Source organism: Phocoena phocoena, chromosome 9 (assembly GCF_963924675.1).
Source record: "Phocoena phocoena chromosome 9, mPhoPho1.1, whole genome shotgun sequence".
NCBI classification, from domain to species: Eukaryota; Metazoa; Chordata; class Mammalia; order Artiodactyla; family Phocoenidae; genus Phocoena; species Phocoena phocoena.
In genome coordinates, this window is record NC_089227.1 from 100,047,209 (window position 1) to 100,061,235 (window position 14,027).

The following is a 14,027-nucleotide window of genomic DNA, read 5'->3' on the forward strand; positions in this document are numbered from 1 at the left end:
CGAGGAGGGGCGGGCAGCTGTGGTCTGATCCACAAGAGGTTCTGCCCCAGCCCCGTGCGCCTTGAGCCCGTCACCCAGTGAGATTGTGGACCGCCACCCTCTATGTGAGGACACTTACCTCTGAAAGGGACAGAAGAGGACATGCACCCCAGACTCCAGCCACGGGGGACGTCCAGTGCTAACAGTCACCACAGCACTGAGGGGCGGCTGATGCTAAGCCCCTTGGGCTGACAGAATACAAAATCCATCCGACAAGGAGCGGTCACTGCCCGACCGGCCTCCCTGGCGTGGTCAGACAGGGTCCCTGGAGCAGGTGGGACCAGAGCCTCACTTTGAAAGAGGATAGGCCAGCTGCCCAGGTGGCACAGGCCCTGTGACCCCAAAGCTGTGAATGGGGTGGGGCTAGACTCTTGTCTGCTTCTGGGGACCTAAGAGCAGCCAGGGTTTGCCCCCAGCCCTGGTCAGCTCCTAGAACCGGGCACCCCTCCTGCCTTGGTTCTTCTCATGTCACATCCCACCAGGAAACCTTCCCCCTTCACAGCCACGTCTGGGCTGAGGACTCCATCATGAGTCCTGCGCCCTGGCTTGAGGAAGAGGGGCCGCCCATGCTGGACCTTCAAGGCCAGCCAGATCTTTTGGATTTATCCCATGGCATAGAAGGACGATGCCACGTTTCAGGGGTTGGCAGCAGGGGCAGCTGTGGCTGGAGGCCAGCCTGGAGGAGGCTGCAGCGGCTCAGGTGTGAGTGCCCACAGCCTCTTCTGGGTGTGGTTTAGGACCAGGTGCTACTTTAGGGAAATATCCCAGGGCCAAAGCCACCCAGGTTTCATGCGCTGCTTTCTTAATGTTGAGAGGTCGCACCCCAGGGCAGGCCTGGCCCGGGAAGCAGAACACGGGCTAGCTCCAGGTCGCTTTGCCACTAAACGCCTCCCTAGTGAGGGCAGCCGAGGGCAGGCCTCAACTCCCTGGCCGAGTCCGCACTGGCCTGCCTGGCCCCTCCCGGCCGAGGCCCGCTCGTGCTCTACCAGCACCAGCCGCGGCCTCCAGCCACCCAGACGTCTTCCGACACCAGATTCTAGGTCTCTCCTTACCTCTGCAGGGTGGCCTCTCCAACTCCTGCCCCCGCCCCCCCGCATCCCCTCTTTAGGGAAGTGGTGAGATCCATGGCGAGCCCTGAGCCGGAAGGCCCTGCGGTCAGCCACACACTCGCTGTGTAGCCCTAACCTCAGCCTTGGCTCCTGCAGCTATTCCGCGCAGACCGTAAACCTAGCTGCACTTAATGTCGCGAGCTTCTTTTAAGAGTTTAATTAGAATAACCTGTGGTAAAGTACGTAGCCTCAGAAGCTGGTTACATCTGTGCGATAAGCCATGTTATTCACTCCTTCAGGGTGTGTGTTCATTAAGCACCTGCTGTGTGCCGCCCTGTCTGCCGGGGTGGGGGCGGTGAGGACATCCCCGCCCCCGTGAGACCTGCGGCGGTCTCGTCAGGAGGACGGACAGGAGGCCAGGCGATCACAGCGCGACGTGGTCACGTTCAGTTGGCGAACTACGTTCCACCCACTGCCGAGAGCCCGTGGACCCTCGCCTCTAATGCTTTGTGGAGGGGCACGGAGTAGAAATAAATTGCAGTAAATAAATTAGTGGAGATAAATCTGCTTTCTCTCAGGCCTGCAGTGCAACTCCCAGCTCCACGGGGGCAGGTGAGCGTTTAACCAAAAGCAGGGCTTGACGCCAGCGAGGAGCAGCCCTGGCAGTCCTCCGCGACAGCGGCAGCGTTCAGCTGCCTCCCGTCCCTTGCACCTTGGATTAGCGAGACCCCCGAGTCCCGCTTGAGGCCTTGCACACTGCAGCTCTGCCTTTCGGAGGTGTCCTCTCTAGCCCCTGGGAGTCTGCCCCAGCCCGACCCAGCGTCTCCTCGGCATCTCAGTCAAATGCCGCGGCTCCGCCCCCTCAAGGCCAGTGTCGCCATGCTGTGCTAGGCACTGTGGCCCAGGGCCCTCCGGCCGGTTTGGGGGCAGCGTCTCTCCTCCTTTAGAAAAGCCCCCTTGCGAAACAGGCACACTCCATGTTACTGATGGGAGCGCACAGTGGTGTAATAACGCCTACGGTGGGGAATTTTCTGCTATCGAATTACCCATGCAGTTGCCTCTTCTTGACCCAGCAGTTCTATTTCTAGGAGTTTATGTCTGTACGATGCTACTGAGAGCACCACTGTTTGTAATGGAAGACTGGAAACCCCCGGTGTCCATCAACAGGGGTGTGGATATATAAATGATGGTACATCCACAGAAATGAAATGCTACGCAGCCATTTAAAAAATGAGGACGTTTTCCAGGTACTGGATACCACATGGTCTCCAGAATATGTTGTCAAGTGAAAAAAGATGTGAAATCATAGGGCATCCATGTTACCTGGGAGGGCGTCACACGGGCACCCATGTTATACTTGAAGGACGACAGGTGAGCCCACGGTCATTGTGGCACAGGCCAGCCCCCCAGACACGAGGGCCTGAGCATGGGGAGGTGGGAGAGAGGGTCACTGGGGACAGACCACCTCTGCACGTGGGGCCGGAGGAGACCCTGGCACCCAGAGTAGGCCGGGCCGCTGGGGGCTCAGAAAGAAGAGTCTGCCGATGCCAACTTCCCACCACTTTCCAGCCTGGTCAGGAGCCAGCTCCGCTCTGCGAGAGAGCAGATGATCTCGCGTGAGGTTAGGGGGAAGGGAGGAGAGGGCAGAGGACGGGGACGGGGCCAAGGGTCAGCGACGGACCCTCAGCCCGACATACGGGGGCTGCAGCTGGGGACCTAGAGGCCCGCGAGGGCACCCCCGGCCCCAAGTTCTCTCTCGGCTCCCCTCAAGCCTACCCGGGATTGCTGTGGTTTCCTGCTGGCGCCTCCGGTCTCCACAGCCCGGCCTCCCCCGACGCTGCACTAATGGCTCTGCCTCGGGCCCCAGGGACCTCCCCGCCCCCCAGGCTGCTCTGTCAGCCCCCTTGCCCCCTCGCCGCTGAAACCCAATCCTCTGCTGCAGCTCTGGCTCAGCAGAACCGCCTCCAGCAGAGCCGCCCTGCTTGCCTCGTCGGCCGCACCCTACCTGGTCTCTGCCTCGGAGCCCGCAGCCCAGCACCGCGCCCAGCAGAGCCACAGCCGGGTCCTGGAGGAGGCCGAGCTGGACCGGCCAGGCCAGTACCTCCCCACCCTCTCCTCTCCTGGCCCAACACCCGCGTGACCGCTGCCTGACCCTCTGAACCCCCCTCTCAGCCCCTCCAGTCCTCGGACCAACCCTCTCTCCTCCTCCTAAGCCTCTGTAGCTTGGTTCCCCCCGCGCCCTGGGCTCCGGCCATGAAGCGCCCCTCAGGGCTGGAGGAGGCCCAGTCGCCGGCCTCAGACATCCGCGTGTTTGCCAGCAGCTGCTCGATGCACGGCCTGGGCCACGTCTTCGGCCCGGGGGGCCCGATGGCGCGCCGGGGGCTGTGGACCACAGCCGTGCTCCTGGCACTGGCCACCCTCCTCTACCAGGTGGCTGGGAGGGTGCGCTACTACGGGGAGTTCCACCACGAGACGGCCCTGGAGGAGCGCGAGAGCCGCCGGCTCACCTTCCCGGCCGTCACCCTGTGCAACATCAACCCGCTGCGCCGCTCACGCCTCACGCCCAACGACCTGCACTGGGCCGGGCCCGCACTGCTGGGCCTGGAGCCCACCGAGCACGCCGCCTACCTGCGTGCCCTGGGCCGGCCCCCCGCGCCGCCCGGCTTCATGCCCAGCCCCACCTTCGACGTGGCCCGGCTCTACGCCCGGGCCGGGCACGCCCTCGAGGACATGCTGCTGGCCTGCCGCTACCGAGGCTGGCTGTGCGGGCCCGAGAACTTCACCACGGTGAGCCGGCCGCCCGATCCGTCCAGCCAGGGGCCCGGGAGCGCCAGGCGGTCCCTGCCGGGCCTTGCCGACCCACACTCCCCCAGAGCCAGGGAACCTTAACAGCCATGCTGGGGGATCCTTTCCTTCCCCACCCCACCAGTGCCTTTCTGTTCAGCCAGGAAGCTGTATTCCTCGGGCCCCTCCCTGCTGCTCAGCTGGACTGCAGCATGCAAGGTCAGGCCTCCCAGCCAGGGGCACTCACCCAGGCTGGCTCTGGGCCCAAGGTCTGGTCTGTGGAGAGCCTGCTCCTGGGGGGTGGGGGGATCTGGTGTTCTAGGGCAGGAGACCCTCCTCTCTGCCAGGGGGAGGGTGCTGGTTTCCCCGCTGCCTCTTCCACATGCTGCCAGACCTGAAGGGGGGCAGCTGGGCCCCTCTTCCTCATGCCAGTCTCCAAAGAAACACTTGTCCTGCAGGCTGTGCCCTGGGCTGGGGGCGGAGGTGGGAGCGAGGAACTGGAGGGTCCAAGCCTGTCCTTTCCTGTGGGAAAGGGGCAGGGTTAGCTGGTCACAGTGCAGCGAGGGTCCAGCTACATGTGCCGGTTGAGGGAGGGTCTCGGGGCATTAAGATGTGGGCTTCAGTGTTCAAAGAAGAGACCCAGATAGAGGATGGGGAGGGAGGGGTCCCACAGTCCTCGCACTGGCCCAGGGGAAAGGGCCGCCTGAGCTCCTGGTTCCCTGGTGAGGTCTGCCATCTGTCTGCCCTGCCCCAGGTCTTCACCCGCATGGGGCAGTGCTACACCTTTAACTCTGGCGCCGAAGGGGCAGAGCTGCTCACCACTCCCAAGGGCGGCATGGGCAATGGGCTGGAGGTGCTGCTGGACGTGCAGCAGGATGAGTACCTGCCCGTGTGGAGGGACACGGGTGCGGGGGCGCACGGGCGAGGCCGGGGAGTGGCAGGTGGGGTGCAGAAGGCCCTGGGGAGAAGTGGAGGTGCCGGGGGGGGGTGGGGCCCAGGCCTGTCCTTTCCCTTGGGAAGTGGGTGAGTTGAGTTGGGCACAGCCCTGGGGAGAGGGGGCTGCAGGAGGGGGCCTCTTGGGACTCAGGGTCCCCCCTTCCCCGCAGAGGAGACGCCGTTTGAGGTGGGGATCCGAGTGCAGATCCACAGCCAGGAGGAGCCGCCGCTCATTGACCAGCTGGGCTTCGGGGCAGCCCCTGGCTACCAGACTTTTGTGTCCTGCCAGAAGCAGCAAGCATCCTCTCTGTTGCCTCCGAAACCAGGCTCCGACTCCCTCCTGAGCCCACGCCGCCTCAGACCCCAGCCCCAGCTCCTCAGAACTGTCCCAGTGAGCTCGCGTTCTACGCAGGCCCCCCCTTCTCCCAGAGCCTCCTTAACTTGTCCGCCTACAGCTGAGCTTCCTGCCGCCACCCTGGGGTGACTGCAGCTCTGTCTCTCTGGACCCTGACTTTGAGCCGGAACCCTCTGGTCCTCTGGATCCCCCCAGACCCAGCCTAGGCCCCAGCCCTCCCTATAGTCTAATAGGGTGTCGCCTGGCCTGCGAGAGCCGCTACGTGGCTCGGAAGTGCGGCTGCCGAATGATGCATATGCCAGGTAAGGGGCTGGGGGCAGCGGGGGAGGGGGTCCGGGGAGGCGGGGAGGCCTGGAGGGCGCCGCTCCTGAAGCTGTCTCCTCCGCCCCGTGCAGGCGGCGCGCCGGTGTGCAGCCCCCCGCAGTACAAGGACTGTGCCCACCCGGCGCTGGGTAAGGGGCAAGCCTCTCCCGCATCCCGTCCCCACCCCGCTCTACCCGCGACCTCGACCCCGCGGGGCGGGCGGCCCTGACCCAGGCGCCTGTGGCCCGCAGACGCCATGCTGCAGAAGGACGCGTGCACCTGTCCCAACCCGTGCGCCAGCACGCGCTACGCCAAGGAGCTCTCCATGGTGCGGATGCCGAGCCGCGCCGCCACCCGCTACCTGGCCCGGAAACACAACCGCAGCGAGGCCTACATCGCGTGAGCCCCGCAGGGGGCCGGGGGCCCGGGGCCCGGGGTTAAGGCGAGCACCGAGCCTCCGGGCCGAGCCTCCGTGCGCAGCGCCCAGGGATGGGACACCAAGCTACACATCATTACCGGGCTCGGGGACTCTGGGCAAGCTGCTAAACCTTTCTGACGCCAGCTCTTCCGAAAACGGGGACGGTGACACCCCTCCCCAGGGCTCATGAAAGGACTCAGAGACCAGAGAATGGGGTCTCTGTTCCTGTTCCTGCCAGCAGCTGGCACTGGGGGCGTCCAGCGAACACTCTTGGCCTCTCTTCCTCCAGGGAGAATGTGCTGATGCTGGACATCTTCTTTGAGGCCCTCAACTACGAGACGGTGGAGCAGAAGAAGGCCTACGAAGTGTCGGAGCTGCTCGGTGCGTGCGTGCGCGTGCGTGTCTGTGCGTGCACGTGCGTGCGTGTGTGTGCGTGTCTGTGCGTGCGTGCAGGCAACCTGCGGCCTGGGGAGGTGTGGGCAGAGCAGGTAGCAGTGAGCTGACAGGTGACCCGGTCTCCACAGGTGACATTGGGGGCCAGATGGGGCTGTTCATCGGCGCCAGCCTGCTCACTGTCCTTGAGATCCTGGACTACCTCTGTGAGGTGGGTGGGCCTGGGCTCCAGCTGTGGGAGGCGGGCAGAGTCAAGCCGCAGGATCCAGGGGTCAGGTATGCGCTGGCCACCTCCAGCACTGCTTCCCCCAGGTGTTCCGGGACAGAGTCCTGGGATACTTCTGGAACCGAAAGCGCTCCCAAAGGCACTCCAGCGCCAACCTGGTAATAGCCCCCTCCTCCTCCCCTGCCGTCTCCACTGTGGGTGCTGAGCCCCTCCTCCTAAGTGTAGAACACCCCCCCACCCAGCTGAGAAAAATTGATGGGGGAGGGGCGTGCAGTGACCTTGGCTGGTCTCTGGGAGGGAGGATCCCCGCCGCCACCACTCCCAATCTCTGACCCTCCTCCCACAGCTTCAGGAAGGGCTGGGCAGCCAACGAACCCCAGTTCCCCACCTCAGCCTGGGCTCCAGGTAACAAGAAATGGCCCCCTAAGGTCAAGGGAGATGGGGCAGTTCCAGTCTGGAGGGCAGGGACAGGGCAGTGGGTGAGAGGCCTCCCATCCCAGGGCCGTGGTCCGTGTCTCCCCAGGCCTCCCACCCCTCCCTGTGCCGTCACCAAGACGCTCTCTTCCTCTCAACGCACCTGCTACCTCGTCACCCAGCTCTAGATGGGGCGTCTGCGTCTTCAGGGCCGCACCCTGACATCCTGGGCGTGGCCAGCCCGCACGTGTCTTTCCACCGTCACCCCAAATAAAGTTCTACTGCCTCAGCCTCAGCTGTTCCACTTACAGGCAGACCAGCCAGGCCACGGTCAGCCCTACTCGGGCACAAGACCTCTGCCAGCCATCACCCAGCAGACGTGATGTCTGAAACGTTAACCTCCAGAAATCTCTCGACGAGAGAAGAATAGTAAGCGGGCATGGGTCACTTGAACCTCAGTGTGAATGAGTTTGTCAAACCGACATCTCAGAGTGAACGCAGCCCAAAGCCGGGTGTGAAGGCAGAGGCGGCGGTGCTAGGACAGCCGCACTTGGGGTCTGATCAGGGAAGGGCTGGCAGAAGGCTCTGATCCAGAGCCCGGCAAGAAGCGGTGGAGCAGGTGGGGAGAAGCTGGCGTGGCTAGCCCGCTTCCAAGAACACAAGCTGCTGTCCTGTCTTAGGCATTCGTGACTTTCTCACACTTGGGACCGAGTGTCAGCCTGCCCGCCCCGCACAGGAACCGCTCCTGCTTCCACAGCCTTTGCACAAGAATTGCAGGCCCCAGCTTAGCGGGGGTAGCCCAGGCCCTCCCTTCCCACCCCTGCCAGTAAGCACACGCCCAGGCCCGCTTTCTCAGCTCCTTCTCGGCACCCTAAATACTGGAAAATGACAAATAAGGGAGCCGGGGAGGGGGTGCTCCCAACCACCGCTTTGGGTGCCTCCTGTCCCAGCCTGAGGGCCTGGGTGTGGGGGGCATGAAGAGGGAAGTGGCAGGGCGGGTACACGTGGGACAAGAACCATAAAGAAAGGCCCGGCTCTTTTCTCCCCATTCTGGTGGAAGCCCATCCTTGCTCTCAGACACTGGGAGCCTAACGCCTCCTGGGCAGAGAAAGGGAAGGGCACGAGCACATACGCACACGTGTGGAGGCAGCGCCTAAGGGTAAGGGTCATAGCCTCCAACCCCCAGCCTCCAGCCACTCAGAGTAGCAGAGCCAGGGCTGGACAGCTGGGTTGCAGAGGGTGGGGAAGCGAAACAGAGCCTCAGGGCCCCCCAGCACCACGCCCCCCAACCCCGCCGCCCAGAGCCACTTTTCCAGCACGTCAGCCAGACTGTGGGAAACGAGCCAATTTATGAAATTAAATAAAGTCCACGGAGGGAGTGAAGAACACGGGTTAGGGCGCCTCCACCCTGGTTGGGCCCAGCACAGCTGGAGCTTGGCACACCGTGCATCCCTGCCTTTCCTCCCCTCCCCAGAGGGGGCTTAAATAGGCCAGGCCCCAGCCTGGCCGCCGGGGGCCTGGAGCCTAGGGGGGGCAGAAGTCGGAGAAGTAGGGGTGCTGCAGGGCCTCTTCTGCTGAGATGCGCTGGACCGGGTTACACTTCAGGAGGTTCTGGACGCACAGAAGAAGGCGAGGCAGGTTCACGCCCAGAGCCCCGCGCTCCCCGGGTCCCTCCCGACAAGTGCCCCGGCCCCAGCCCCAGTACCCTGCCCTTGGTCACCTGCAGCAGGTCCCTCCCTGTGGCACTGAGCTTGGGCACGACGTTCACCAGGGACGTTGTGGCTGGGTACATCGGGTAGGGCTGTGGAGGGCAGGGCGAGTCAGCCAGGGGTGCGGGGGCCTGGAGGCTGCTAGGGCCAGGACCTAAGGGGCGCCACTGACGAACCACGCATGAGCCCATTACCCGTCACACCTTATAGTCCGGCAGCTTGGTCATGGCGGGCCACTGCTCCTCGGTCGGTGTCCCCAGCAGCGTGTCCACGGGGTCAAGGATCACTCAGGTGGAAAGGGGCAGGTGAGGGGCTCTTCCCCTGGGGAAGGGGGATTCCTCATACCCACCCCTGCCCCCCTCACTTTATCCCCCAGCTCACGACAGAAGGCGGCCCCCGGCCCATGCGACCCTCATACGCAGTCCCAGCTGCGTGCCGTTTTCTGCAGGCCAGGTTCTGTATAGCCGTTAACGACTTTGACCTAAACCCTGAGGTCCGTGGTCCTGATGAAGCGGTCAGCGGTCCTCCACTCTCACTAATCGTCCCCCTGCTCCTTTCGGCTCCTTCAGCCTAAGGATTCGGCTCTCAGTTGGAGGAGTGAGCCCTCCCTGCCTACAGGCTGCACGCTCTCCAGCTGGCGGCGGGCACCCTCTGCCCTCAGGAGAAGCCCTGAGGCACCCCCAGGCCTAGCCCAGCCCACCGCCGCCCTCCCTGCCTGCACTCTGAGCTCCAGGGGCTTCCAGATCCCCTCCCAGAGGGCCTGAGGTGAAGGGAGATGGAAGAATATCGGAAGATCCTCTTCAGCTGGTCATCTACGTCGTTGCCAGGAAACAGGGGCCGCCCCGCGTTGGCCAGCTCTGGGAGGGAGGCGGGGGGCGGGGGTGACAGGCGAAGAAGCCCCCCCCACAGCCCTGCCCTGCCTCCTCCCCACCCAGGGGCCCCACTCCCTTCCCCAGAGGGGACCCTCCAGACCCTCTTTGTTGACTCAAACGGGAGACGGAGTTGCCCCCGCAGACCCCGGCGTGTCACCTGCGAAGATGCAGCCCGCCGACCACATGTCAATGGACGTGGAGTACAGCTTGGCCCCAAAGAGGACATCCGGTGGGCGGTACCACAGCGTGACCACCTGGAAAGGACCCCACCACAGGGACCCCCAGTTTGAGGGCTGGGGAGGAGAGCGCTCAGAGAGGAGTCCCGGAGGAGCTGAGGGATGCCGGCTGGGGACTCCCTCCGTCACCCCCACTTCCCGCCCCGCAGCTCACCTCAGCCGAGTAACAGCGAACAGGGATCCCAAAGGCGCGAGCCAAGCCGAAATCAGCCAATTTCAGCTCCCCATTCTGAGGGGGAGGGGGAGGGGCACGGAGAGGGGCTCTTCCACAGTCTGAGGGCAGCGCCCCCGCTCCCGCCTTCCCGTCCAGCTCCCCTCACCCCACGCCAGCCTCCCTGAGGTCCGTCCTCTCGCCCAGAGGTACCCTGTTTATGAGCAGGTTCTGAGGCTTCAGGTCCCTGTGTAGCACGTTTCGGCTGTGACAGAATCCCAGGCCTTTCAGCAGCTGGAAGAGGAACGACTGGGGGAGGGGCAGGGAGGAGTTCATCGAACCGTCTGGAAGCGGGCCCAACGATGGGTCACGCTCCCCTCTGCTTTGCCTTGAAACCCCAGCAGTCTTTCAGCACCAAGCTCGGCCCAGCATCACCCCTTCATTATCGAGGACCTACTTCGTTCCTTGCTGGGTACTCGAAAGGTGAACGGGGGCCCCGGTCCGCACCTTTCCAGAACTGACAACTTGGTGGGCCTTCCTACCTTTCCAGCCCACACTGATCTCTCCCCTACCTGGCCTCATTTGAACACGAACATCATAACCAACAACGTATATGCTGTGCTGTATTATTAGTCAGCACTTCTTCGCCCTGGAACCTGGGCCTAGAACAGTGCTTGCCACACTGCAAAGCATTCAGGACGTATTTGTTGAATGAATGAATCTCTCTGAACCTCATTTTCCTGCCTCGCAAATGTAAATCCTATCACTGACATCAGAGTGTTCCCTTCAGGTCAAAGCGATCACGTGAAAGTGCTTCTGCTGAGATGGAAGCTCTCGGAGACAGAACCAGGGTTTTCTCCTCCCCTCGTGCCCCGAGTGTCCCCGTGCAGGGCCTGAGAGCATGTCCACTGAATCCGGACGCCAACCCCAGCCCCAGTGAGCTCCCAGGAAACCAGTATCCTCACCTTCACAATTTCAGGATCTAGGTCACCATTGCAGCTGTCGAAATACTTCTTAAGGTCCTAAAAGAGGGATGGGGGTGGGGGATGGGATGGAGTTTAACCTCAGTCTGGGTCCCTATATCCTCCCAAGGCTACTGTCCCTCAAGTCCCCCTTTCACCTGGTCACAGAACTCAAAAACCAAAGTCAGCTTCTTGTCGCTGTGCAGGACGTCGTGGAGCCTAGGGAGAAGCGAGTGCTCAGCCAGGCAGCGCCGCAAGTCTGCACCTACTATCCCAGTGTCAGCCCAGCCCATCTCTGAAGCCCCCACCACCAGACCACACAGGCAAGGAGGACCCCACCCACCTACACACCTGACAATGTTTTTGTGTTTCAGCTCCTTGAGTAGGCAGATTTCCCGAAGGGCAGAACTCGGCACTCCCTACACATTGGAGGGGGCCAGGTGGGCCACAGTCACATCCCACCCAGCCTAGGCCCTCAACCCCTCCCTGGCCCCAATACCCCAGTCCTACCTCATCATCATCATCCAGCCTCACCCGTTTCAGAGCCACGATCTCATGAGTCTCCCGGTTTTTGGCCTTGAACACTGTTCCGTAGGTGCCTAGAGGAAGGAGGTCAGGGCTGAGGGAAAGGATGGGGCACCCTTCCCCAACCCAGGCGGTCCCTGCCGGGAGAGCAAGCAGCGTTGGGGGTGTGTTACTTCTGATGCCTGGAGAAGTGGGGGATGTGGCAGGGAGGAGCCTGCAGATGGCTCAAGGGTGTCTGCAACAGGGAGAGGCTGCAGCTGCTGGGTGAGGAGGTCTACAATAAAGGCCGAGCTTCTGGAGGGTCTGAAAATAGGGAGCAGGGGTCTGGGAGAGGAATGAGGGCCGGCAGGAACGCTGAGGTTGGAGGTCTGCCGCGAGAACTGTGGGTGAGGTTCTGCAAGTGGCGCTGAGGACAGGGGTAGGAAATGCAGCACGTGCAGAGGTCAGAGGTGGGTCTACAGGGGTGCTAAGGTTGGGAGGGGGGCGTCTATGGGAAATGCTAACGGGGTTGGATTGGTGTCTGCTAGGAGTGTTGAGCTCAGGGCCAGGGCTGCAGCCAGTGCTGAGGTTGGAGTCTGTGGGTATTGCTGACGGTACAGCAGCCCGGGATGCAAGGAATGCTAAAGGGTCTGCAGAAAGAGATCTTGCAGGAACATCTCGTGGTCCCATTACCTTCCCCAATCTTCTCCAGCTTCTCGTATTTCTGCATCGCGGCAGCCGCGCGAGGACCCTTGCGGGCCCTAGGTTCTAAGACTCCGGGCCCGGCGTTGCAGAGGAGGCGGCACCCCAGCCTCCGGTCCTGCCCCGCCCCACTGCCTGCGCATGGGCTTCTCGGGCTTGTAGTCCTAGGGCGCCACGTTTCCCAGTAATGTCCGGGGCCTTAGACAACAAGAAGACTACAACCCCCAGCAGGCTGCGCTCAGGCTCTCTGCAGCACTTGCCTCCCGGGACTCCTGTTCGACCGCGGAGTCGACCCTTGGACTTCAAGTCCCAGGAAGCATCGCGTGTCCGTTTTCCCGGCTCCCCGCCGTCGCGCGCGGCTCCCAGTGTGCCCTGCTAGTGTTATTCCTTTTCAGCGCTTACAGCCTTCTTTTGAGAAGGACCTCTCCGGGACTACACATTCCAGAAGGCAGCAGGGGTGGGGGTAGGGCAATTTCTAAGGTTTGGGTTTTGGCGGCCTTCATCCTGAGCCCAGGTGGCCCTGCTCTGCCCCTGATGATATTGAGGTTCCATCGACTCCCTGACAATCCCAGCACGGGTTTCCACCTCTCCCTAAGGCCATCTGGTGACCTCAGGATTGATTGGGGAATGGCTCTGAGCCATATCTTGCTGACGATGACTTCACAGGAACCAGCTGACCGCAGGGCTGGAAAGAGAGGCAGGTGTGCCCCAGTGGAGACTGGATTCACCAAACGCCAGAGACTCCTCTCTCCTGTGAGCCCCGTTTGTCGTCTCGGAGCCCACCCAACTCCAGCCTTTCGCTGCACTCTGATATCCCGAGGCAAGCTGGCTGGACACTGGGAGGGTGTCCCCAACCCCCTGCAGAGCCCGGGCCCACTGGAGTCGGCCAGGGTGTGGCCGAGGGCTGGCAGGTTGGTTACTGCCCTCCACAGACAGAAGGACAGACAGAAGGACAGACAGAAGCTACACTTGAAGCAGCCTTGACCTCATCCCTTAAGGAGTTGATTATAGATTTTTCTTGCGGCTTCTCTCTGTCTCATGACTGCATTCTTGAGGGATGTGACCTGGATGATAACTGCCCCAAACAGCACTCCTCAGCGCCGGAACCAAAGTTGGTGCTAAACATTGGTTAATTAACTCGTTTATATCTGAACGTTTTCTGCATACACATTGCAGTGCTTCAGCCGGTGGCAGACTAAAGAAGCGAAACGTATATTCCTTATCTGGAACAAGTTATAATTTATTAGAAAACCATAAGTACACACAGAGATCTTTAAATGACAGGTGATGACTATGAATAGGGTTCGAGAAGGAAGGTCACCGCAGGGAATCTCTCCGAGGCAGAATTTCCCCGGTTCGTAAAGTCTAAGTTCAGGGTAATGGGCATCCATCCCCGCCATCACCCCTCTCGCCCTCCCCCCACCCCCCGTCCCTGTCCTCCAGGCAAAGACAGGGGCTTTCTTGGAGGCACTGGGGAAACTGCGGGTGGGAGGCGGGGGACGCCCGCGGCCGCGAGAGAAGCTTGACCCCGATGCATTTATATTTCAACTTCCTCCGCCTCGAATTTCCTGATCATCTTTGTGCCTCCTTTTTCCTGCCTGGGATCCCCAGCATGAGGCAGGCCCCTTTCCGCCCAGAGGTGCCTAATGGGGCCAAGAAACGACGTCCCCGGGGCGTCCGTGCGGGGAAGCCCGGGGCGGCAACCTCGCTGGGCCGCGCGGAGGGACAGCCGGGGCTGCCTCCTCGGCGCTGGGCTCCCAGTGCCGGGCCGTGCCTGGGAGCGCGCCTCCGCCCCCGGGTCTCGGCCCCCACTCCGCGCCTCCCAACTCGCTGCGGCGGGGCCGCGCACGGTGCGCCAGGGGGCGCGCACGCAGGGGGCTGGCCTGCCTGTGGCGCGGGGGAAAGTTGAGTTGGGAGAAGTTGGGAGCGACGGGGGCGCGCCCCAAGGTGGGCACGGAGGAGTCGGCGGGAGCG

The 14,027-nt window shown here is 62.6% G+C and overlaps 2 protein-coding genes across 4 annotated transcripts; one reads left to right on the top strand and one right to left on the bottom strand.

Annotated features, from left to right (window-relative positions):
- Positions 1-3,341: 3,341 nt before the first annotated feature.
- Positions 3,342-7,206, top strand: ASIC3 (acid sensing ion channel subunit 3). 2 transcript variants are annotated; one of them, XM_065883709.1, is made up of 11 exons: positions 3,342-3,875; positions 4,627-4,777; positions 4,979-5,106; positions 5,264-5,465; positions 5,559-5,615; positions 5,718-5,865; positions 6,174-6,265; positions 6,409-6,488; positions 6,590-6,661; positions 6,850-6,908; positions 7,027-7,206. In XM_065883709.1, the coding sequence occupies exons 1-11, from the start codon at positions 3,342-3,344 to the stop codon at positions 7,103-7,105; spliced, it is 1,602 nt and encodes a 533-aa protein (XP_065739781.1). In that variant the 3' UTR covers positions 7,106-7,206. The 2 variants fall into 2 exon arrangements, with proteins under 2 accessions (XP_065739781.1, XP_065739780.1); XM_065883708.1 differs by having other exon boundaries at positions 7,004-7,139.
- Positions 7,207-8,441: 1,235 nt separating this feature from the next.
- Positions 8,442-12,081, bottom strand: CDK5 (cyclin dependent kinase 5). 2 transcript variants are annotated; one of them, XM_065884481.1, is made up of 12 exons: positions 12,045-12,081; positions 11,358-11,446; positions 11,199-11,266; positions 11,006-11,066; positions 10,851-10,907; positions 10,099-10,194; positions 9,889-9,963; positions 9,656-9,752; positions 9,414-9,483; positions 8,830-8,890; positions 8,638-8,718; positions 8,442-8,528 (listed from the first exon to the last, which is right to left on the bottom strand). In XM_065884481.1, exons 1-12 carry the CDS (start codon positions 12,079-12,081, stop codon positions 8,442-8,444), a joined length of 879 nt encoding a protein of 292 aa, XP_065740553.1. The 2 variants fall into 2 exon arrangements, with proteins under 2 accessions (XP_065740553.1, XP_065740554.1); XM_065884482.1 differs by lacking the exon at positions 10,099-10,194.
- Between the last annotated feature and the right edge of the window lie 1,946 nt (positions 12,082-14,027).

Excerpts from the sequence above, each read along its gene's own strand:
- ASIC3 (XM_065883708.1), top strand. The coding sequence starts at position 3,342 with ATGAAGCGCCCCTCAGGGCTGGAGGAGGCCCAGTCGCCGGCCTCAGAC. Across the intron at positions 4,778-4,978 it reads GCCCGTGTGGAGGGACACGG|AGGAGACGCCGTTTGAGGTG; the intron begins GTGCGGGGGCGC and ends CCTTCCCCGCAG. Across the intron at positions 6,909-7,003 it reads CACCTCAGCCTGGGCTCCAG|GGCCGTGGTCCGTGTCTCCC; the intron begins GTAACAAGAAAT and ends CTCCCATCCCAG.
- CDK5 (XM_065884481.1), bottom strand. The coding sequence starts at position 12,081 with ATGCAGAAATACGAGAAGCTGGAGAAGATTGGGGAAG. Across the intron at positions 11,447-12,044 it reads GCTGGAGAAGATTGGGGAAG|GCACCTACGGAACAGTGTTC; the intron begins GTAATGGGACCA and ends TCCTTCCTCTAG. Across the intron at positions 8,529-8,637 it reads CAGGGAGGGACCTGCTGCAG|AACCTCCTGAAGTGTAACCC; the intron begins GTGACCAAGGGC and ends CTGTGCGTCCAG.